Consider the following 25,238-nt stretch of genomic DNA (forward strand, 5'->3'; position numbering starts at 1 on the left):
AAGTATCTCTTATGTCAAATAGACCCTGTGACTTTGACACCAAAACCCAAGTATCTCTTATGTCAAATAGACCCTGTGACATTGATACCAAAACCCAAGTATCTGTTATGTCAAATAAAGCTTGTGATTTTGACACCAAAAGCCAAGTATCTCTCATGTCAAATAGACCCTGTGACTTTGACACCAAAAGCCAAGTACCTCTCATGTCAAATAGACCCTGTGACTTTGACACCAAAAGCCAAGTACCTCTCATGTCAAATAGACCCTGTGACTTTGACACCAAAAGCCAAGTACCTCTCATGTCAAATAGACCCTGTGACTTTGACACCAAAAGCCAAGTATCTCTCATGTCAAATAGACCCTGTGGCTTTGACACCAAAAGCCAAGTATCTCTCATGTCAAATAGACCCTGTGACTTTGACACCAAAAGCCAAGTATCTCTCATGTCAAATAGACCCTGTGATTTTGACACCAAAAGCCAAGTCTCTCTCATGTCAAACAGACCCTGTGATTTTGACACCAAAAGCCAAGTATCTCTCATGTCAAACAGACCCTGTGATTTTGACACCAAAAGCCAAGTATCTCTCATGTCAAATACACACTGTGATTTTGACACCAAAACCCAAGTATCTCTCATGTCAAACAGACCCTGTGATTTTGACACCAAAAGCCAAGTATCTCTCATGTCAAATAGACCCTGTGGCTTTGACACCAAAACCCAAGTATCTCTCATGTCAAATAGACCCTGTGACTTTGACACCAAAAGCCAAGTCTCTCTCATGTCAAATACACCCTGTGACTTTGACACCAAAAGCCAAGTTCTAATAGTGACAATTTAACACAGACCCTGAGACCTCATAATTTAAAATGCAGAGAGTGGTTGCCAACCTCTGATGCTTCAGGATATTCTTTCTCAAGGTCATGCCTACAGCCTAGAAGCTGTGTGCAACAGCTAGCACTGAACTTTGCTTGCTTCAGTGTAGCGATTGCTGGGCACTTTTCCGTGGAGCCTCTCTGAACTTCTATGCAAAAGGCCAGCGAGTAGCAGACCATGTGACACAGAGAACAAAAGAACTAACACAAGCTCATCTCTGTTGCTAGCAAAACAAATAAAGTAAACCCCTACTCTTCCTCCTCCTCTTCCTCTCTCTAAACCAAAAAATACCGTGTTTATGAACCGGGAAAGAAGCAAATGCTGAAACTTAGTACTGACAACAACAAAACACACAGGGAGAACTCCAAAGCGGTTATCAGATGCTGCACTTCTTCTTAACAGCAGAAAAGATGCTTAATTTAGTCCTGTTGTGCTAGTTTGAGCCTAGCTGGGATATTTTGGTGAGAAGAATTACCTGATAGGCTGTGAAAAGGAAACAGTGGTGATGGCTGCTGCACTCAGGATTGCTGAGATGGATAACAAGAACACACAGACAGGGGAGTTGCTCTCTGTCTTTTGGGGCTGCATGAACTCCTCTCTAACCTAACCTGCCGACTGTGTGACTAATCCATCTGCTTCCTAACTCCCCAGTTGAGCCTCCAAACTCACCTTGAATGTAAGGCAAAGTCTGGGGTAAGGTAGAGGGGTGGGAAGAAGGTGGAAGGGTGGTTGGGAGCCCCTCCTGGGGACTCTGGTTTCTGGGAGGGCTCTTGTGTTTCTGTATTACTTTTTGACTTGTCTGTTTCTGTCTATAGCTGTAGCTATTTTAAGTACCTGCTTGTGTATTGTGCTGAGCTGTAAGTATAAAGCTTCACTCAATTTCCAGCTTGGCTGAGTCCAGTCTGGGTGACTTTCTCAAGTGTGAGGGGGCAGGGAACACCCAAACCATCACACCTGTGATTGCAAACATTTCAATAACATTTGGCTGTTAAAACCAGAAATAAACACAAAGCAACAGACCAAATCCTGGCTTCAAAGATCAGTGAGAAAAGCAAACTTACATCCATGCATTCCCGGAGGTCTCTTACGTAAGCTTTTTCTGTCTGGATTAGCTCAGCCATAATGAACCTTAGGTGACAACAGAAAGAACAATCAAATCTCATTCTATTAGATCACAGTGAATGCATAATAACATCTTTTTCTTCATTAGCTTTTGCTTTTTCTACTGCTGCAAGGAAAGTCTGAGAACTGAAATGTGAAGAGAGACTGCAGGTGAAGGAAACTTAAAAAGGAAACAATCCTCCTTTACTGGCCAAGTGTAAAACAAAATGGGGAAGGAGACTGCATTCTTTTTTTGCAAACCCTTTTCACTTGCTACAGTCTTTAGCTGTTGTCCTCCCTCCTCCCCCTACACGATTTCACTGTTTATAGAAAGAAAACAAAGGATGTTAGAAGAAACTTAACACATTTTTAAATGCTTTAATTTTCTGTTGTGCTATAATTAATGACCTGTGAGCAAAAGCACGTGAACAAATGGCAACAGGCTCTGCTGAGCAACACCACTCACTCTGTAGCATGTATCCAATATCTAAGCTGCCAGAGAGGCCAGGACAGTCTATTCACTGTCAAGAGTGATTGATGTATTCTCATTGATTAAAAAGAAAGAAATGCATTACTCTTTCCTGCGGGCAGACTTCCGTTTCTCTTCATTCAGCTCGTGTGCAGCATCGCGCAGCTTCACCTCCGACCCAGGGACACTGGCTGGGATTATATCCAGCTGCAAGCTTTTGCTCTTTATAAAACAGAGGAAGGATTGATTAAGGAAGCAGACAGGAGAAAACAATAGGTAAATGAACACAAGCAAAGCCTGTTGGTCTGTCATCACACGCAGGTTTCTCTTACCGCTTTGTTGGAATCAGAGGAGATACCCAGAGCTTTCTCTAGAGAGGTCCTGTACTTCTCCATGCGCAGGGAGAAGTCTCTGTACCTCTTATCCACTGCTGTGACACATTTTTTAATCTCTGTGGCATGAGCATGCCCTTTTTCACAGAAGCCATCAGCCAGCTGTATCAACAACTTCACCCTCTCTTTGGTTTGCTGGGAAAAGAGGAAAATACTGCAGTTACCAACTTGACCTGAATCACAGAATCAGTCAGGGCTGGAAGGGACCACAAGCACCATCTAGTTGCAATCCCTCTGCCTTGGGCAGGGACACCCTACCCTAGAGCAGGCTGCCCACAGCCTCATCCAGCCTGGCCTTAAACACCTCCAGCCATGGGGCCTCAACCACCTCCCTGGGAAACCCAGTCCAGCCTCTCACCACTTTCAGGCCAAGCAACTTCCTCCTCACGTCCACTCTGAATCTCCCCACCTCCAGCTTTGCTCCATTCCTCCCAGTCCTGGCACTCCCTCACAGCCTAAAAAGTCCCTCCCCAGCTTTTTTGGAGGCCCCCTTCAGATGCTGGAAGGCCACAAGAAGGTCACCTGGGAGCCTCCTCTTCTCCAGCCTGCACAGCCCCAACTCTTTCAGTCTGTGCTCACAGCAGAGCTGCTGCAGCCCTCTGAGCATCCAGGAATGTGAGGATATAACAGCAGCAACCAAAGGCCCTGCAATCATTTATTTAAGGTTTGTTCTTCAAGCTCTCTTACTATGATTTTGAAATGAGAAATGAACAGCACAAAGGGCTCAGGAGGCGCCGGTAACAGTGACTACCTCCTGATGATCTTTTTGTTTGTTCTGTTTCCAAAACAAATAGACAAAGCAACCCACTGCAAGCAAACAAATCTTAATGGACATCTCCTGGTGGATGTTTTGGGAGGAGGTGGGAGTTCAGGTTGTTCTGTTTTATTTGTTGGTTAGTTGAGAGACTTTTTGGTTAGAATCATAGAATCAACCAGGTTGGAAGAGACCTCCAAGCTCATCCAGGCCAACCTAGCACCCAGCCCTAGCCAGTCAACCAGACCATGGCACTAAGTGCCTCAGCCAGGCTTTTCTTGAACACCTCCAGGCACAGCAACTCCACCACCTCCCTGGGCAGCCCATTCCAATGCCAATCACTCTCTCTGCCAACAACTTCCTCCTAACATCCAGCCTAGACCTCCCCGGCACAACTGGAGACTGTGTCCCCTTGTTCTGTTGCTGCTTGCCTGGCAGAAGAGACCAACCCCACCTGGCTACAGCCTCCCTTCAGGGAGCTGCAGACAGCAATGAGCTCTGCCCTGAGCCTCCTCTTCTGCAGGCTAAACACCCCCAGCTCTCTCAACCTCTCCTCACAGGGCTGTGCTCCAGGCCCCTCACCAGCTTCATTGCCCTTCTCTGGACACCTTCCAGCACCTCAACATCTCTCTTGAATTGAGGAGCCCAGAACTGGACACAGCACTCAAGGGGTGGCCTGACCAGTGCTGAGCACAGGGGCAGAATAATCTCCCTTGTCCTGCTGGCCACGCTGCTCCTGAGCCAGGCCCAGGATGCCATTGGCTCTCTCAGCCACCTGGGCACACTGCTGCCTCATCTTCAGCTACTATCTACCAGCACCTCCAGGTCCCTTTCTGCTTGGCTGCTCTCAGCCACTCAGTCCCCAGCCTGCAGTGCTGCTTGTGGTTGTTGTGGCCAAAGTGCAGAACCCTGCACTTGGCCTTGTTCAATCTCATCCCATTGGCCTCTGCCCACCCATGCAGCCTGGCAAGATCCCTCTGCAGGGCTCTCCTACCCTCCAACAGCTCCACAGCTGCTCCTAGCTTGGTGTCATCTGCAAACTTACTGATTCTGGACTCAATCCCCTCATCAGTAAGTTTGTTTGTTAGTTTGTTGTTGTTTAATTTCTTTGGATCTCCTTTCTTTTTTTTTTCTCTGTGTCCCCCCAAATATTACAAATGTTTACTTATTTTACCTTTGCTGTGATCTGGAATTCTTCATGCTCTTTTAACAACTCTTGAGTATGCTGGATACTAGAGCCAGTGGAAGTGTGTGTGGATAAATAAAATTCTCCATTGTCATGAATCCATTCCAAAGCCTAAATAAAGAGGTAACAAAGGGAAAGTAAGAGAAAAAAGAACACACTTTTGCCAGTAGAAACCATCTGTTATCAGCATTTCACAACAATTGATTTGCCACAGGTAAATTTTACTCTAATTCACTCATAAAAACAAACTAATACCTAGAATCATAGAAGCAGTCAGGGTTGGAAGGGACCACAAAGATTAGCTAGTTTAAATCCCCCTGCCACGGCCAGGGACACCCTAGCCTAGGATCAGCCTGGCCACAGCCTCATCCAGCCTGCTCTTAAGCACCTCCAGCCATGGGGCCTCAACCACCTCCCTGGGAAACCCCTTCCAGCCTCTCACCACTCTCATCACCAACAACTTTCTTCTCACCTCCACTCTGAACCTCCCCACCTCCAGCTTTGCTCCATTCCCCCCAGTCCTGGCACTCCCTCACAGCCTAAAAAGTCCCTCCCCAGCTTTTTTGTAGCCCAGTTCAGATCCTGGAAGGCCACAAGAAGGTCACCTGGGAGCCTCCTCTTCTCCAGACTCAACAGCCTCAACTCTTTCAGTCTGTGCTCACAGCAGAGCTGCTGCAGCCCTCTGAGCATCCTCCTGGCCCTGCTCTGGACACGCTCCAGCATCTCTGCATTTTTCTTATAATCGGAGCTCCAGAACTGGATGCAGTACTCCAGGTGGGGTCTCAGCAGAGCAGAGGGGGAGAATCACCTCCCTCCACCTGCTGGCCACACTTCTCCTGATGCAGCCCAGGCTCTGCTTGGCTTTCTGGGCTGCAAGTGCACACTGCTGGCTCATGCTGAGCTTCTCCTCCAGCAGCACCCCCAAGTCCCTCTCCTCAGGGCTGCTCTCCAGCCACTCTCTGCCCAGCCTGGAGTTGTGCTTGGGATTATGTCCATCCAGATGCTGGACCTTGCACTTGGTCTTGTTGAACCTCCTGAGGTTGGCTTGTGCCCACCTCTGCAGCTTGTCCAGCTCCCTCTGGGTGGATCCCTGCCCTCCAGCCTGGCTGCTGCACCACACAGCTTGGTGTGGGCAGCAAACTTGCTGAGGCTGCACTCAGTGCCTCTGTCCATGGCACCCACAAAGACATTGAACAAGACTGGTCCCAGGACTGACCCCTGAGGGACTCCACTTGTTACTGGTCCCCACTTGGCCACGGAGCCATTGACAGCCACTCAATGGGTGTGGCCATCAAGCCAGGTCTTTATCTATCTGGTGCTCCACCCATCAAACCTTGCTCAGGTCCAGGTAAATGACATCAGTTCCTTGCCCCTCATCTATGAATGTTGTGACCTGTTCCCAGAAGTCCTCTACAATATCACTGTGTAGCTCCAAGAAAACTCACTTAGTTTAAGAAGCAGTGCCTAATGAATTAAACAACTTGCATGTGAAAGTGAATACTGCAGGGAAGGTCACTACTGTAGGACTGTACTGTCTAACTGACTATGTCCACAGTTTTACAAGTAGGTGGTTGAGGCCCCATGCCTGGAGATTTGTAAGGCCAGGCTGGATGAGGCTGTGGCCAGCCTGATCTAGGGTAGGGTGTCCCTGCCCATGGCAGGGGGGTTGGAACTGGCTGATCCTTGTGGTCCCTTCCAACCCTGACTGATTCTATGATTCTGTGATTTACAGCTTAGCACAATAATTCTATCATTCTAGGTGTTCAAGCCAAGCCTGGCTGAAGCACTTAGTGCCATGGTCTGGTTGCCTGGCTAGGGCTGGGTGCTAGGTTGGACTGGATGATCTTAGAGGTCTCTTCCAACCTGCTTGATTCTATGATTCCTTGATTCTATGGACAGGGAGCATTGCTGGTAATATTTAATTCGATGCTTCTTGCTTCCAATTTTTTAATCTCTATCTATTTTGGTTGGTTTATTATCCTGAAAATTAATTTAGTGAATGCTTCACTCTGGCAGCCCTTGCAAGCTACTATGGTATCCGCTGCCACTCTAGTCACCAAGTTCTGGAAGCTCAAAGGTGCAGTGAATAAGTTCCCCCTTGCATTGAGGTGGAACCTCCTGTGCTGCAACTTACACCCATTGCTCCTTGTCCTATCCCAGGGAGCAGTGAGCAGAGCCTGTCCCCTGCTCCTGGCAGCCCTCAGATACTTATAAACATTAATCAAATCCCCTCTCAGTCTTCTCTTCTCCAGACTAAGCAGCCCCAGGTCCCTCAGCCTCTCCTCATCAGGCAGTGCCCTCCAGTCCCCTCATCATCCTCTTAGCTCTCCCCTGGACCCTCTTCAGCAGATCCCTGTCCCTCTGAAACTGGGCAGCCCAAAACTGAACACAGGATTCAAGATGAGGTCTCAGCAGGGCAGAGTAGAGGGGCAGGAGAACCTCCCTTGATCTGCTGGACACACTCCTCCTAATACAGCCCAGGATCCCATTGGCCTCCTTGGCCACAAGGGCACATTGCTGTGCCATGAGGAACTTGTTAGCCACCAGCACCCCCAGGTCCCTCTCCACAGGGCTGCTCTCCAGCAGTCACCTCCCAGCCTGTGCTGGTGCAGTTTGTTATTCCTCCCCAGATGCAGGACTCTGCACTTGTGCTTGTTGAACTTCATCTGGTTCCTCTGTGCCCAGCTCTGTCTGTCCAGGTCACTCTGGATGGCCTCACAGCCTTCAGTTGGATCAGCCAAGCCTCCCAGCTTGGTGTTGTCAGCAAAGTTGCCAAGCAGACTCTCTGTGCCCTCATCAATGTCACTGATGAAGATGACCAAATGGCTCTACCATGCAGGACTCCACAAAAGCAAAGTCATTTGGTCATTATCGCTTTAGGACTTATCCAACTTGTCAGTTGTCTAGAACTGCCAATCAGCTTCATTAGGTTGTTTTTTTTCCTTCCACATCTGAGGATAATGTTAACTCCTAATATTTCCCTGCTCAAGTTAGGGGCAAGTGTAAAATTACCAAGCATAATCATTTGTGAAACACAAGCTTGCAGAAATGAGATTCGGCAGCACTAGGTCAAGCCAGCAGAAGCATGAGACCACCTTTATGTTACAGTGGTAAAGACATTCTGCCTCTACAGACTTTAGGAGTTGGCTAAGTGAGTTTCCCTCACTGTCTATTTTAATCACTGACTCTTCAGCCATTTCAAATATTGAAGTCAATGGCCAGCTTGTGAGACAAGTCAGTCTACATCAAACCTCAGTCACAACGAAGATGTTTAATCATAGAATGGTCCAGGTTGGAAGGGACCTCAAGGATCATCCAGCTCCAACTCCTCAACCTAGGCAGGGACACCTCTCGCTAGAGCAGGTTGCTCAAGGCCTCATCCAACCTGGCCTTAAACACCTCCAGGGAGGAAGCACCACAACCTCCCTGGGCAACCTGTGCCAGTGTCTCATGACCCTCACTGAAAAGAGCTTCCTCCTAACATCTAGGCTAAATCTCCCCTCTGCCAGTTTAAACCCATTCCCTCTCATCCTGTCATTACAAGACCTTGTCAATAGTCCCTCCCCAGCCCTCCTGTAGCCCCCTTCAGACACTGGAAGGCCACTCTAAGGTCTCCTTGAATCCTTCTCTTGTCCAGACTAAAGAGCCACAACTCTTGTAGCCTGTCCTCACAGCAGAGCTGCTGCAGCCCTCTCAGCATCTCCGTGGCCCTCCTCTGGACTGGCTCCAACAGTTCCAATGTCCCTCTTGTGTTGGGGGCTCCAGAACTGCACACAGTACAAAAACCCCTCACCTGTCTGGCACTTCTTTCAAGTCAGTGTACATCAAACCTCAGTCACAACGAAGAAGACTTTTAATGCAAAACTGTGCTAGTTTGAAGCTAGATAGAATGTTATGGTGATGGCTGCTGCACTCATAGGCTTGCTGAGATGGGCAAGAGCAAGAACATACACATAGATAACAGAGCCACTCTCTGGGCTTTCTGGGCTGCACCTCTCTAACCTAACCTGCTGTCTGCCTGACTAATCCATCTTCTTCCTAACACCCCATGGCCAGCCCTCCAAGCTACCTTGAGCATAAGGCAAAGTCTGATGTAAGGTAGAGGGGTGGGAGGAAGGTGGGAGGGTGCTCGGGAGCCCCTCCTGGGCACTCTGGTTTCTGGGAGGGCTGCTGTGTTTCTGCATTACCTTTTAACTTGTCTATTTCTGTCTACAGCTGTAGATACTGTAAATGCCTGCTTGGATATTGTGCTGAGCTGCAAGTGTAAAGCTTCCTTCCATTTCCAGAGCCTCTGAGTCTAGTCTGGGTGATTTTCCTAAGGAGGGCGGGGGGGGCAGGAAACACCCAAACCATCACAAAACCTCTCATCTGTTTGGCACTTGTTTCAAGTCAGAGTACACCAAACCTCAGTCACAAGGAAGAAGATGTTGAACAGCAAGCCCTCACCTGTTTGGCACTTCTCTCGAACACCACATACTGCTGGCACTGGTCCAGACGCCTTTTCCGCATGGTCCAATAATGCAGCACACGATTCTCCCTCTGGAAGAGTTCATTTAAGATATCTGAAGAAATGGAGAGATTTTTAACAGTGGTTACAAGAGCCAACCTTGAAACACCACATGAAAATCAGTGGAATAAAGTATTTGCATCTCTAGACCTCGCAATCAGCTTAGCCCTCTGCTAATCCTCGCTTTGCTCTCTCAGGATATCCATGAAATGGTGACAAAGGAGCACTGTTATTTACATCAACATTTAAGAGAGCAGAGGTGCAAGTGCAACGAGTCAAAACTACTCAACCACCTTTTTCTCTCCCAAGCATTGTACACAGGCCACTGCTTAAGAGAGAACTTAAATGTCGTTGGGTATAAAGGGTTCTGGATGGAGCTTCCTCAGAAAGAATGAGCATGCATAAACAATCACAACAGGCTTTGCATCTTAATGAAAGAAGAATCAGTTAACTTCTCTGTGCTGTTTTGTCTTCCACAGAACATTTTAATCATTGAATAAATAGGGGCAAATACATAGCCTTAGGTGACTGTGAGAGCAAATGCAATCATTGAACAAATAGGGACAAATACATAGCCTTAGGTCACTGTGAGAGCAAAGACAAATATTCAAGAGAGATGCTGAGGTGCTGAAAGGTGTCCAGAGAAGGGCAACAAAGCTGGTGAGGGGCCTGGAACACAAACACTATGAGGAGAGGCTGAGGGAGCTGGGGGTGTGCAGCCTGCAGAAGAGGAGGCTCAGGGCAGAGCTCATTGCTGTCTACAACTGCCTGAAGGGAGGCTGTAGCCAGGTGGGGTTGGTCTCTTCTGCCAGGCAACCAGCAATAGAACAAGGGGACACAGTCTCAAGTTGTGCCAGGGGAGGTCTAGGCTGGATGTCAGGAGGAAGTTGTTGGCAGAGAGAGTGATTGGCATTGGAATGGGCTGCCCAGGGAGGTGCTGGAGTTGCCATCCCTGGAGGTGTTGAAGCAAAGCCTGGCTGAGGCACTTAGTGCCATGTTCTGGTTGACTGGATAGGGCTGGGTGCTAGGTTGGCCTGGCTGAGCTTGGAGGTCTCTTCCAACCTGCTTGATTCTATGATTCTATGATTCTAATAAATAGGGACAAATACATAACCTTAGGTCACTGTGAGAACAAATGCAATGTGAGCAGATATTAAGTGGACAGAAACACATTGAATACAGTTACTCAGCTTCTGTTTTCCCTTAAAATATCAAACAAAATAGCAATACAATTATGTGGTTCACATGAGTGTTCACTGAGCCTTGAGAGAACTTACAGGGGATCATATGGGACGTGCAGGGTAAGAGGGGGATCAGGCCCAGCCAACATGGGTTCATGAAGGGCAAGTCCTGTTTAACCAACCTGATCTCCTATGATTAGGTGAGCTGCCCAGGGACACTGAGGTACTGGAGCAGGTGCAGAGAAGGGCAACGAGGCTGGGGAGAGGCCTGGCAAACATGACCTGTGAGGAGCAGCTGAGGGAGCTGGGCTGGTTTAGTCTGGAGAAGAGGAGGCTGAGAGGGGACCTTACTGCCCTCTACAGCTACCTAAAAGGAGGTTGTAGTGAGGCTGCAGCTGGTCTCTTCTCCCCAGTTACTGATGCTAGGACAAGAGGAAATGGCCTCAAGTTGCACAGGGGAGGTTTAGGTTGGCTGTTGGGAGGAAGTTCTTTCCTGAGCAGGTGCTCAGGCACTGGAACAGGCTGCCCAGGGAGGTGGTGGAGTCACCATCCCTGGAGGTGTTTAAAGGGAGAGTGGATGTGGTGCTTGAGGCTATGGTGTAGTGATGAAGGCTGCTGAGATGAAGGTTGGACTGGCTGATGCTGGTGCTCCTTTGCAACCATAGCAATTCCTAGTGCTGAGATGTTGTGCTGAGGGCTTTGGTTCAGTCAGGGACTTGTCAGTGTGAAACCAATGATTGCACTCAATGAGCTTGAAGGGCTTTGCCAATCTAAGACCTTCTGTGGTTCTGTGACTGCACCACACAGCTGGGTGCTGTGGGCAGACTTGCTGAGGGTGCACTTGGTCCCACAGTCTGATGAATGTCTGAATGAATGAGGTCTTTCCCCAGCTATGAAGTGCTGTGTTCTGTGACTCTGTAATTTGGTACTCCATTCCTGAGCATCAGAAGCTGTTTGCCATTGAGAAGACACTCCCAAATTCCACTATGAGCCGTCAACTCCATGTCTGGCTTACAAACCCCTCCTGGATAGCAAACACCTTTGGCTTACACTATGCAGAACATTTGCTTTTTCAGTGCTGTTTTCCTCCTCATACAAAGAAATCCCAGCAGCTTCTTGTGATGCTCACTCTACCTCTGCTTCTTCCAGAGCAGAAGCCCTACCAGACTTTGCAGCTCCTGCAAGCCCAGCTGGCAAGCTGAACTGCATTGTCTCTTCACAACCATGCTTTACTTCCTCTTCTAATTAATCACAGCTGCCTATTTTCTATAATTATGACTGGAGGCTATCAGGTGCTAGGCCTCTGAAGGTTCCAGGTTCATTATGTCTAACATTCCAGAAGCTAACAACTCCAAGAAACAGTCTGACAGCAAAGCTCAAATAAAGCGAGCCTGAGGGGCAAAACATCTCTATTTGTGATCTGAGACCAACTATGACCACTTGTCACAGCTTCCTTGGGGATTATGAACTCTGTCTGCATCACTACCAACATCCTAATGTCTGCAAGCACCATAATCTCTCACAGGATATTAGGGGTTGGAAGAGACCCAAGGAGATAGTCATAGAATCAACCGAGTTGGAAGAGACCTCCAAGCTCAGCCAGTCCAACCTAGCACCCAGCCCTAGCCAGTCAACCAGACCATGGCACTAAGTGCCTCAGCCAGGCTTTGCTTCAACACCTCCAGGCACAGTGACTCCACCACCTCCCTGGGCAGCCCATTCCAATGCCAATCACTCTCTCTGACAACAACTTCCTCTTAACATCCAGCCTAGACCTCCCCTGGCACAACTTCAGACTCTGTCCCCTTCTTCGATTGTTGCTTTCCTGGCAGCAGAGCCCAACCCCACCTGGCTACAGCCTCCCTTCAGGTAGCTGCAGACAGCAATGAGCTCTGCCCTGAGCCTCCTCTTCTCCAGGCTAACCAATCCCAGCTCCCTCAGCCTCTCCTCGTAGGGCTGTGCTCATGGCCTCTCCCCAGCCTCGTTGCCCTTCTCTGGACACACTCAAGCATCTCAATGTCCCTCCTAAACTGGGGGGCCCAGAACTGAACACAGGACTCAAGGCTTGCTCTTCAGGCTTGAAGAGCTTTCAGTTGTGTGGCAGGTACAACCCTACTAACTCCTTCCCTGGAGCCTTTGAAGTCCTGTCTGGATGTGTTCCTCTGTGCTCTGTGTTAGATAGGATTAGGATTGTCCTGCTCTGGCAGGGAGGTTGGACTGGATGATCTCCTTGGGTCCCTTCCAACCCCTAACATCCTGTGAGCCTGTGAAATACAAGAAACCTGACAAAGGGATAAGGCTTGCTAAGAGCTGGCAAAAATTTGCCTGAGCCTCACAGACATCAACTTGTGCCTCAGGGCCTAGAAGCTCTGACCCAGGTTTTGTGTTGCTTGGAGGATTCAGCCCACCAACTAGTTAAGAAATTGACAACAGTGCACTCTTGACAGGGTATAACTGGAGGCCTGTTATGGAGACATGTCACAGAATCAGAATCAGCCAGGTTGGAAGAGACCTCCAAGCTCATCCAGTCCAACCTAGCACCCAGCCCTGTCCAGTTAACTAGACCATGGCACTAAGTGCCCTTCAGGCAGCAAGCAGCCTGGCAGTTGGATCTTTATAGACCATAGAACTAACAAGGTTGGAAGAGACCCTGAAAATCATCCAGTCCAACCTATCACCCAGACCTATCCAATCAACTAGACCACAGCACTAAGTGCTCTCCAGGCAGCAAGCAGCCTGGCAGTTGGATCTTCTCCCTTTAGATTGGGACCTCATCTAAGGAGTCCTCAATCCCTCTTTGGTGAGTGTATACATTCTGGGTACCTGTAGGGAGATCTTCCCTTTCTGAGTGCACATTTTGCTTGATTTCTCTAGGCAGTTTAGCTGGTTGTGCAGCAGCATTTTCCCAACTGACACTGAACCTGTAATTTTATTGTGTCAGAATGAGCACAGGGTAGTTGGAATAAACCCATGGTTTTCAGGTGGCTGCTGCTGTCACTTTTGTGAGTGTCTTCACCACAACCTGTCTCTATGCATCCTGCACTCTGTCAACCAACCTAAAAATATAAGCATCAGTAGACAGGTTCCTGCTCTATGTTCAGCAGCAGCCTGTAGAGCAGACAGAGGTAACAAAGCAGCATGCAAAATGAGCAGCAGAAGCAAAGGTGAAGATGCTCCAGTTCTGAGTTTACAGCAATTTCTACCAGCCAAATCCACCTGCTGCAGCAAGCTTTCAGGCCACAACTGGTTTGTAAGATCCAGCCTTGGCATGGTGTCATTCAGACACTCTTGAATGCAGGCCAAGGAGACTATTTACACAGGTATAAAGGGACAGAAGGACACCTCTTGATTCAATGCCATTGTGATCCCTGTTTCCCATACACCACATGCTTAATTAAACTTTGCCTACAATAAGCTATTGTTTTTCATAGAATCATAGAATCAAGCAGGTTGGAAGAGACCTCCAAGCTCATCCAGTCCAGCCTAGCACCCAGCCCTAGCCAGTCAACCAGACCATGGCACTAAGTGCCTCAGCCAGGCTTGGCTTCAACACCTCCAGGCACGGCCACTCCACCACCTCCCTGGGCAGCCCATTCCAATGCCAATCACTCTCTCTGACAACAACTTCCTCCCGACACCCAGACTAGACCTCCCCTGGCACAACTTGAGACTGTGTCCCCTTGTTCTGTTGCTGGATGCCTGGCAGAAGAGACCAACCCCACCTGGTTACAGCCTCCCTTCAGGTACTTGTAGACAGCAGTGAGGTCAGCCCTGAGCCTCCTCTTCTGCAGGCTGCACACCCCCAGCTCCCTCAGCCTCTCCTCACAGGGCTGTGTTCCAGGCCCCTCCCCAGCTTCATTGCCCTTCTCTGGACATAATCCAGTTTCTCAACATCTCTCTTGAATTGAGGAGCAACTCCACCACCTCCCTGGGCAGCCCATTCCAATGCCAATCACTCTCTCTGCCAACAACTTCCTCCTAACATCCAGCCTAGACCTCCCTGGCACAACTTGAGACTGTGTTCCCTCCTCACAGGGCTGTGCTCCAGGCCACTCACCAGCTTTGTCACCCTTCTCTGGACACCTTCCAGAGACACGACACTTTGAAGCAAAACCTGGCTGAGGCACTTAGTGCCATGGTCTAGTTGATTGGAGAGGGCTGGGTGCTAGGTTGGACTGGATGAGCCTGGAGGTCTCTTCCAACCTGGCTGATTCTATGATTAGTCATTCAGTGATCCATAATGCACTGGAGAAAGGTAAAGCTCTGAACACCTGCAGTTCATCAATGACATCATTGTGTGGGGCAACACTGCTGAAGAAGCCTTTGAGGAAGGTAAGGAAGTCACTGACATCCTGCTGAAGGCAGCTTTTGCCAGGAAGGGAGGCAGAGCAAAAGGACCTGCTGGAGAAATCCAATTTCTGGCAGTGCAATGGCAACCTGGACACCATCACATTCCACAAACCCCTACCATGGCAATTCCCACTAATGGCAAAGATGCTCTCAGGTCTGGTCCTCACCTGAGGGGAGGTTGTGGTCAGGAGGAAGTTGCTCTCTTCTCTCAGGTGGCCAGCACCAGAACAAGAGGACACAGCCTCAGGCTGTGCCAGGGGAAATTTAGGCTGGAGGTGAGGAGAAAGTTCTTCCCTGAGAGAGTCATTGGACACTGGAATGGGCTGCCCGGGGAGGTGGTGGAGTCGCCGTCCCTGGAGCTGTTCAAGGCAGGACTGGACGTGGCACTTGGTGCCATGGTCTGGCCTTGAGCTCTGTGGTAAAGGGTTGGACTTGATGATCTGTGAGGTCTCTTCCAACCCTGGTGATACTGTGATACTGTGATACTGTGACATTCAAAACACTCTGTATGGAGCTGGCAGTGCCAGTGGTCCAACTTGGAGACTGTGGCAGAGAGCTCCAAATGAAACATGTGGACAACCACTTGGTTGCTGGAGTTGTGGATACAGAGGCTCAGAGGCAAATTACACTCCAAGAGAGAAAATATGATCCAAATGGCATGAATACTGTGTTCAGTTTTGGGCTCCCCAGTTTCAGAGGAATAGGGATCTGCTGGAGAGGGTCCAGTGGAGGGCTAGGAGGATGATGAGGGAACTGGAGGGCACTGCCTCATGAGGAGAGGCTGAGGGCCCTGGGGCTGCTTAGTCTGGAGAAGAGAAGACTGAAAGGGGACTTGATAAATGTTTATAAGTATCTGAGGGCTGCCAGGAGCAGGGGGACAGGCTCTGCTCACTGCTCCCTGGCATAGGACAAGCAGCAATGGGTGTAAGCTGCAGCACAGGAGGTTCCACCTCAACACAAGGGGGAACTTCTTTACTGTAAGGGTCCCAGAGCACTGGCACAGGCTGCCCAGAGAGGTTGTAGAGTCTCCTTCTCTGGAGCCTTTCAAGGCCTGTCTGGATGTGTTCCTCTGTGCTCTGTGTTAGATAGGATTGTCCTGCTCTGGCAGGGGGTTGGACTGGATGATCTCCTTGGGTCTCTTCCCTCCCCTACCACCCTGTGAGCCTGTGAAAAGATGTGTACTGGCACATCTGCAAGACATCATGCCTGCACCTCTGCAAACCCCCGAGCCAAGTCTGCAGCCCAAGAGGAACGAAGTTCAGCTCAGAGATTGTCTGTCTTTCCCCCAGCATCTTGTTAGAGCCTGGGAAGATTAGAAGCCTCTCAATGGCTACAAAGACACCAACAGAACTCCCTTCAAGTGTTCAGGTACTGTCTGGGAACTGCAGTTTGCCCTGAGAATCGCAGATAGCACTTTGTGAGTAGCTGTTCATAAGCCTCTCTACAGCTGAACTCTACTGTGCCTTCTGCCTCTGCAGAAAGGAGCCTCCTGGGTCTCCCTCATGGGTGAGCTCATATTGGCCACAAGATTCTCTTTCCTAAGTAGCAAATCTTGGTTGCTAGTTATTTCTTAAGTGTTCTAGGTTCCCTCTTTATTTCCCTCTGTGTAATACTTTCCATGACTGTGCAAAGACCCTATTATTAATACTATGATGGCCTGTGGGGATACATGCCATGATTTTTGGCATAGATGCTGCCCACACCATCACACCTTGGTGCAGGGATTGGTTGTATCACAGTGACACGCCCAAGGAACGTGCAGAATGCACCACACAAACACACAGAGTGATCAGCTCCCATTTGGTTTCAGATCAAGCATTCATACAATCAAACAGGTTGGAAGAGACCTCCAATATCAGCCAGTCCAGCCTAGCACACAGCCCTGGCCAATCAACCAGACCATTGGCCTCAGCCAGTCTCTTATGAACACCTCCCTGGGCAGCCCATTCCAATGCAAATCACTCTCTGGGAAGAACTTCCTCCCAACATTCAGCCTAGACCTCCCCTGGCACAACTTGAGGCTGTGTCCCCTTGTTCTGTTACTGGGTGCCTGGCAGAAGAGACCAATCCCACCTGGCTACAGCCTCCCCTCAAGTAGTTGTAGACAGCAATGAGCTCTGCCCTGAGCCTCCTCTGCTGCAGGCTGCACACCCCCAGCTCCCTCAGCCTCTCCTCACAGGGCTGTGCTCCAGGCCCCTCACCAGCTTTGTTGCCCTTCTCTGGACACCTTCCAGCACCTCAACATCTCTCTTGAATTGAGGAGCCCAGAACTGGACACAGCACTCAAGGTGTGGCTTGAGCAGTGCTGAGTACAAGGGAAGAATAACCTCCCTTGTCCTGCTGGCCACACTGCTCCTGAGCCAGGCCAGGATGCCATTGGCTCTCTTGGCCACCTGGGCACACTGCTGCCTCATCTTCAGCTACTCTCTACCAGTATCCCCAGGTCCCTTTCTTCCTGGCTGCTCTCAGCCACTCAGTCCCCAGCCTGCAGTGCTGCTTGGGGTTGTTGTGGCCAAAGTGTAGAACCCTGCACTTGGCCTTGTTCAATCTCATCCCATTGGCCTCTGCCCATGCATGCACGTTTACTATCTCATTTTCTCAACCAAAGCAGCACTTTTTAAGTCTCAAAAGAAGACTATGTGTAAGCAGTAGATAAATAAATTCAAATTGACTTTATTTGGGTATAAAATAATTTGACAACTGGCAGCTCTTTCAAAGTGTGAGAGCCAGTTGAATTATTTCCTGTTAAGCCTAATGTCATGGAGGGCCCACAGGCCCAAAATAGGCTTACACATGTCCTGCCTTGCCTAGGCATGGTTTTCTGCTCCTCCAGAGAGGCAATTGCATGAAACAGACACAAAAGAACCTGTAGCCACTGAGTCTGGCGTGCCCAGGGCCCTGTGGTGTAAGGCACACACACTTAGCTTGTGCCTGCCTAGTGCCAGGTCTGTGCTGTTCCCAGATTAGGGAAAAGTGAGCCTGTGGCTTTGGCTAATATGGTAAGGTTTGGCTAACTGCCATCCTGAGTGGCTGTGCTGTGTCCAAAGGGCAATGAATCTCGGCCCACATTGATAAAAGGAGATATGCAGATGAACAACCTGCTTTTGCTTCCCTGCTTTGCTCCCCTGCTCTGTGCCTGCTCTCTCTGCTGTGCCCAGCCCTGCTGCTGTTGCACACTGCCTTATTGCTGCCTGCTAAACTCCACTGCCGCCAGTTACCAGGGGCAGATCCTGGATGTCTGCACACAGTCAGCCTGTGTGGCCAGCCTGACACCGTGCTGAGACTGCACCACATCTGCCTCTGCACCTGAAGGTCCTGCTTAGAATCCCTGCACATATACACAGCTCATCCAGAGGAAGCCAGGAGAAAAGGGCAGAGATTGTCTGCGTCCTGTCCCCAGAAGCCAGGAAGACTCAACCCTCAACATCCAACAAGACAGAGTCCCCTGAAAGCATTTGGGCACTGTCTGGACTGTGGCCAGCCCTCAAGTGGGTAATAATAATAATAATCTGTGAGTAAATGCTTAAATGCCTCTTTGTGATTCTCCACTGTCTGCTGCCACAGAGCAGAAAGAGCTTGGGCCCATCACTGGGCAAATGACGTATGTGGCCACAAGCAGCATTTGACCATGGGAACAGTCTCTTCCAGTTCAATTAATGTTTATCTATTTTGCTGGTTATATTAGCTGTAGATATTATCCATAGAATGTTTCCATAACTATGTAAGAACCCAAATATTAGTAGTGGTCAGGGGTGGAGAGAGTTCTGAATAGCAAAACCAATAAAGAATATTCATTTTGGATAATACCATCTCACATTAATTAATTTCCTCTCCGTAACACCTGACTGGACCCTCTCCACTTGGACAGGCTTCACTCTCCTATCTTCACATGCACCACGTATGGAGGAAAAAAAGCCACAAAACAGAAGCAGCTCCTTACTTTTGACTTGCTGTTCAGGTGCCTTGATGTGCGTCACCATCCCTGGCATGTTCACGCTGTTCCTGTGCAGGTATTTCAGGAAGACATCAGCATTCCTCCGAGCCAGGGTGCAAGCCTGCAAAGGCAGAGATCAGTTTATTTGAAGATGCACAAATATACACCCAGAAAGAGGTGAGGGACCTTCCTTAATCCCCTTTTGTGCATTTCTCACTCCTTCCAATTTTAGGAAGTGTTCCTTGTTAAAGGGAGGTCATTCTGCCCCTGTACTCTGCACTGGTTAGACCACACCTTGAGTACTGTGTTCAGTTCTGGGCCCCCCAGTTTAGGAGGGACATTGAGATGTTTGAGCGTGTCCAGAGAAGGGCAACGAGGCTGGGGAGAGGCCTTGAGCACAGCCCTACGAGGAGAGGCTGAGGGAGCTGGGATTGGTTAGCCTGGAGAAGAGGAGGCTCAGGGCAGACCTCATTGCTGTCTACAGCTACCTGAGGGGAGGTTGTGGCCAGGAGGAGGTTGCTCTCTTCTCTCAGGTGGCCAGCACCAGAACGAGAGGACACAGCCTCAGGCTGCACCAGGGGAAATTTAGGCTGGAGGTGAGGAGAAAGTTCTTCCCTGAGAGAGTCATTGGACACTGGAATGGGCTGCCCGGGGAGGTGGTGGAGTCGCCGTCCCTGGAGCTGTTCAAGGCAGGACTGGACGTGGCACTTGGTGCCATGGTCTGGCCTTGAGCTCTGTGGTAAAGGGTTGGACTTGATGATCTGTGAGGTCTCTTCCAACCTTGGTGATACTGGGATACTGTGAACAGCTAATTGTTACTTCACAGGATCACAGGATGTTAGGGGTTGGAAGGGACCTCCAGAGGTCATCCAGTCTGTCCCCCTGCCACTGCAGGACCAGAGAATGTAGTGCAAAATGCACAGGAACACATCCAGACAGGGCTGGAAAGACTCCAAAGAAGACTCCACAACCTCCCTGGGGAGCCTGTGCCAGGGCTCTGTCACCTTTACAGTCAAGTTCTTCCTCATTTTGAGGTGAATGCCCTACTGCATATTTTCTAAGACAGAAGACTGCAGTCTGAGCCATACCTGTAGCTTTTGCATGGGCACTGTTGCCATCCACACACATTTCAGCACTGTGAGTGCTCTACTGCAGGTTTTCTAAGACAGAAGACTGCAGTCTGAGCCATGCCTGTACCTTTTGCATGGGCACTGTTGCCATCCACACACATTTCAGCACTGTGAGTGCCCTACTGCAGGTTTTCTAAGACAGAAGACTGCAGTCTGAGCCATGCCTGTACCTTTTGCATGGGCACTGTTGCCATCCACACACGTTTCAGCACTGAGTGCTCTAAGACAGAAGACTGCAGTCTGAGCCATACCTGTACCTTTTGCATGGGCACTGTTGCCATCCACACACATTTCAGCACTGTGAGTGCCCTACTGCATGTTTTCTGAGACAGAAGACTGCAGTCTGAGCCATACCTGTACCTTTTGCACAGGCACTGTTGCCATCCACACACATTTCAGCACTGTGAGTGCCCTACTGCAGGTTTTCTAAGACAGAAGACTGCAGTCTGAGCCATACCTGTACCTTTTGCACAGGCACTGTTGCCATCCACACACATTTCAGCACTGTGAGTGCCCTACTGCAGGTTTTCTAAGACAGAAGACTTCAATTTGAGCCATACCTGTACCTTTTGAATGGACACTGTTGCCATCCACACACATTTCAGCACTGTTTGAGTGCTGTAGTGCGTGTTTTCTGAGACAGAAGACTGCAGTTTGAGCCATACCTGTAGCTTTTGCATGGGCACTGTTGCCATCCACACACATTTCAGCACTGTGAGTGCTCTACTGCATGTTTTCTAAGACAGAAGACTGCAGTCTGAGCCATACCTGCACCTTTTGCACAGACACTGTTGCCATCCACACACGTTTCAGCACTGAGTGCTCTAAGACAGAAGACTGCAGTCTGAGCCATACCTGTACCTTGTACATGGGCACTGTTGCCATCCACACACATTTCAGCACTGTGAGTGTTCTACTGCATGTTTTCTAAGACAGGAGACTGCAGTCTGAGCCATACCTGTATCTTTTGCACAGGCACTGTTGCCATCCACACACATTTCAGCACTGTGAGTGCTCTACTGCATGTTTTCTAAGACAGAAGACTGCAGTCTGAGCCATACCTGCACCTTTTGCACAGACACTGTTGCCATCCACACACGTTTCAGCGCTGAGTGCTCTAAGACAGGAGACTGCAGTTTGAGCCATACCTGTACCTTTTGCATGGGCACTGTTGCCATCCACACACATTTCAGCACTGTGAGTGCTCTACTGCATGTTTTCTGAGACAGAAGACTGCAGTCTGAGCCATACCTGTATCTTTTGCATGGGTACTGTTGCCATCCACACACATTTCAGCACTGTTTTACTGCACGTTTTGTAAGACAAGACCACAAAAAATGAGCAAACCTCACCTTTAAGAATGCCTCCTTCTGTTCCAGGTGTTTGCTTATCATGGGTGTAACATGATCTGTTTCAGAGTTGGGACCCAGTTTGTCTGCTCCCCCACACCAGTCTTCTTCTCGCTTATATTCTTGCTCCAGGCTTTCCAGCACACTGCACACCTATCAGAAAAAAAGGAGCCCAACTCAATTATAATTCTTTAAGACAGACATTCAAAATCCAAGCCAACAAAAAAAAAAGGGGGAAAACCAGCCCAGTCCTTATATATACCTTAACTTCTGACATCTTTTAACTAGGACTTAAGAAAAGGCAATGGATTTTGGCTATAGGTCTGCAAATAATGTCTCACTTAGATGAAATTCCTCAGAAAGCTATGCCTAGAGTTGCTCCTCTTTCTCTGTCTCTCTGACTGCACAGTTCAGGATTGGCTTAGAATGTGAATGCAGAAGCAGCCAACCCTGCCCACAACTGTAGCCAGGTGGGGATTGGGTTCTTCTGCCAGGCAACCAGCAACAGAAAAAGGGGACACAGTCTCAAGTTGTGCCAGGGGAGGTCTAGGCTGGATGTTAGGAGGAAGTTGTTGTCAGAGAGAGTGATTGGCATTGGAATGGGCTGCCCAGGGAGGTGGTGGAGGCACTGTCCCTGGAGGTGTTCAGGCAAAGCCTGGCTGAGGCACTTAGTGCCATGGTCTGGTTGACTGGCTAGAGCTGGATGATAGGTTGTACTGGATGATCTTAGAGTTCTCTTCCAACCTGGCTGATTCTGATTGGGCTGGACTGATCTTGTCTTAACTGTGTGTGACTGCTAACTCTTTAAGGCTTATCTGTGTAAAGCTGAAGGATGGGAGGAGCTGACAAGCTTCTTTCAACTTGCTTGTTTACTGTTTCTGTTGTAGTAATATTCATGTTAAGGACTCATATTGAGGTATATCCTACTCATACTGATACAGAAAAGCAAGAGCTCCTTCTATGATTCTATGTTCTCCAGACAAGCAAGATGAAGACAATATTTTTTTCCCTGGCTCCCACACAAACCCCAGAATTAGCCATTAAAATCTCAGTGTAACTTGATTAAGCTCAACTTCTTGAAACAAGCAGCAATCCAGCCAAGTACTTGTACAGTGTCTGTCATCTTGGAAAAGTTCTACAAGACTTTTTTTCAGGTAAAATACAAGATTCTAAGGACAACTAAAGAGAAGCATGATAGAAGAGACAGAGAGATCTCAGTCTTTGACAATAAGCACTGTACTTTGGTCATGTAGCACTGGTTGTACAAAACACTTTGAAGTTTGCTAACTGAAGCAAGTTAGTAACATTCATCCACTATTCATTTATCATAGAATGGATTGGATTGAAAGGGATCCTTAAGATCATCCAGCTGAAACTCTTGGTTGTTCAATCTTTGAGTACTTTAGAGATGGGTCACTCTCACCTTCATAGAATCACAGAATCAGTCAGGGTTGGAAGGGACCACAAGCATCATCTAGTTCCAAGCCCCCTGCCATGGGCAGGGACATGCTGCCCTAGAGCAGACTGCCCACAGCCTCAGCCAGCCTGGCCTGAAACACTTCCAGCCATGGGGCCTCAACCACCTCCCTGGGCAACCCATTCCAGCCTCTCACCACTCTCATGATGAACAACTTCCTCCTCACATCCAGTCTCATTCTCCCCACCTCCAGCTTTGCTCCATTCCCCTTCTCTGAAAGGGGTGGAGTCCCCTTCTCTGAAGACTCTTAAAATCCACCTGGATGTGTTCCTGCACAGCCTGCCCTAGGTGATCCTGCTTTGGCAAGGGGGTTGGACTTGATCTCTGGAGGTCCCTTCCAACCACTAACATTCTGTGAATCAAACCAGCAAACCATTTTTTGGGGGGTAATGTTATTTATGCCACACTAAAGAATGAAACAAGCTGATCACAGAGACCATGTAGCGTTTCTGTACCTGTTCAGAAGTTTTGTAGAAGGCAACAGAGGCATTCACAAGCTTGAGACGATCTTCCATCTTCAGCATCAGCTGCTGCCAGTGGGAAGCAACCTTCTCTGCACACTCCCGGATCATATCCATATCGTAGTGATTAGCCTGCAGCATCGCCTCTGCCTTCTGCTGCACCTGCAGGGCACTCTGATGTGTTTTCTGGCAAGAGTTGAAAATGCAAATGATCAGTGGAGCACTTCAGTTCATTTCCTTTAACACCTCAAAGGCTCACAGGTCCACTTTGTCAATGACACTTGAATACAGAGGCACAAACACCCATGTGCTAGTTTGAGCCTAGCTGGGATATTTTGGTGAGGAGAATTAGACAGGCTGTGCAAAGGAAACAATGGTGATGTCTGCTGCACTCATAGGCTTGCTGAGATGGATAAGAACAAGAACACAAACATAGATAAAGGAGCTGCTCTGGCTTTTGGGGTGTGTGAACTTCTCGCTAACCTAACTCACTGCTTAACTAATCCATCTGCTTCCTAACTCCCCTGGCTGATCCTCCAAACTCACCTTGAACATAAGGTAAACTCTGGGCTAACGTGATGTCTACTGCACTCACGGGCTTGCTGAGATGTATAAGAACAAGAACACAAACATAGATAAGGGAGGTGCTCTTGGGCTCTGGCTGCCTGCACTTCTCTCTCTCTAACCTGCTGTGTAACTAATCCACCTGCTTCCTAACACCCCTGGCCGATCCTCCAAACTCACCTTGAATGTAAGGCAAAGTCTGGGATAAGGCAGAGGGGTGAGAAGAAGGTGGCAGGGTGGTTGGGAGCCCCTCCTGGGGACTCTGGTTTCTGGGAAGGCTGCTGTGTTTCTGGATTACTTTTGAACTTGTCTGTTTCTGTCTATATGTGTAGATATTGTAAATACCTCCTTGTATATTGTGCTGAGCTGTAAATATAAAGCTTGACTCAATTTCCAGCTTGGCTGAGTCTAGTCTGGGTGATTTTCTTAAGTGTGGGGGTGCAGATAAACCATCACAACCCACCAACAAAAAAGAACTACCTGGTACTAGCCACTCCATGACTTCACTATGCAGATAGAAAGGAAATGAATTCTAGATAGATTTATCAGCAAATCACCAATAACTAACAGTTTGTAAGCAATGGCCACTGTCTGGCAGTAAGCACACATGGCATATTTGTGTTGCAGTACACTTGGCTATGATTATGAATTTCAGGTTTTCTTATTCCCCAGAGTAAGCATAAAAGAGATGGAAAGGATTTCTCCTGTTTTGGCTGGACCTCTATTACTGTCCACACAGCGCTACTGCAGGCTTCTGCACATCAGCAGCGAGCAAGTAAAGCTGCATGCAGGTTGGCAGGCCAGTACTTAAGACAACTCTCCAATCATTGTAAGCAAAAGATTAACTACTATTCTGTGCAAACACATACTTGCCTGAAGTCTGGAACACCTAACTATAAGCCTTATTACATTTGAGTACAGAGTAATCGCTACTACTATCCACACAGCGCTACTGCAGTCTTCTGCACATCAGCAGTGAGCAAGTAAAGTTACATGGAGTTCTGCAGGCCAATACTTAAGACAACTCTCCAATCATTGTAAGCAAAAGATTAACTACTATTCTGTGCAAACATATACTTGCCTGAGGTCTGGAACATCAAACTAGTAGCATTACTACGTTTGAGTACAGAGTAATCGCTATTACTATGCACACAGCGCTACTGCGGGCTTCTGCACATCAGCAGTGAGCAAGTAAAGCTGCATGAAGTTCTGCAGGCCAATACTTAAGACAACTCTCCATTCATTGTAAGCAAAAGTTTAACTACTATTCTGTGCAAACACATACTTGCCTGAGGTCTGGAACATCAAACTAGTAGCATTATTACATTTGAGTACAGAGTAATCGCTACTACTATGCACACAGCGCTACTGCGGTCTTCTGCACATCAGAATGATCCAAAAGTTCTGGTTAATTCACTCTTAAATAGAGGCCTCGTGATTTTTATAGAGTGAAGAGATACAAAACCTCCCAAAATTAAAGTGCATATAGTCCAAACTATAAAAAAAACC

The 25,238-nt window shown here is 48.5% G+C and overlaps 1 protein-coding gene across 4 annotated transcripts in view; it reads right to left on the bottom strand.

Annotated features, from left to right (window-relative positions):
- TRIO (trio Rho guanine nucleotide exchange factor) overlaps window positions 1-25,238 on the bottom strand; it is a 244,562-nt gene that overhangs the window by 162,920 nt on the left and 56,404 nt on the right. For all 4 annotated transcript variants that reach the window (XM_064160782.1, XM_064160786.1, XM_064160785.1 and 1 more), the window contains exons 10-17: window positions 23,160-23,351; window positions 21,231-21,380; window positions 18,755-18,869; window positions 9,223-9,338; window positions 4,765-4,887; window positions 2,777-2,971; window positions 2,551-2,666; window positions 1,936-2,002 (exon numbers count right to left, since the gene is read on the bottom strand). In XM_064160782.1, coding sequence (XP_064016852.1) covers window positions 1,936-2,002; window positions 2,551-2,666; window positions 2,777-2,971; window positions 4,765-4,887; window positions 9,223-9,338; window positions 18,755-18,869; window positions 21,231-21,380; window positions 23,160-23,351 — 1,074 coding nt within the window. The remainder of the gene's footprint in view (window positions 1-1,935; window positions 2,003-2,550; window positions 2,667-2,776; window positions 2,972-4,764; window positions 4,888-9,222; window positions 9,339-18,754; window positions 18,870-21,230; window positions 21,381-23,159; window positions 23,352-25,238) is intronic.

This window comes from Pogoniulus pusillus, chromosome 21 (assembly GCF_015220805.1).
Source record: "Pogoniulus pusillus isolate bPogPus1 chromosome 21, bPogPus1.pri, whole genome shotgun sequence".
Taxonomy (NCBI): domain Eukaryota; kingdom Metazoa; phylum Chordata; class Aves; order Piciformes; family Lybiidae; genus Pogoniulus; species Pogoniulus pusillus.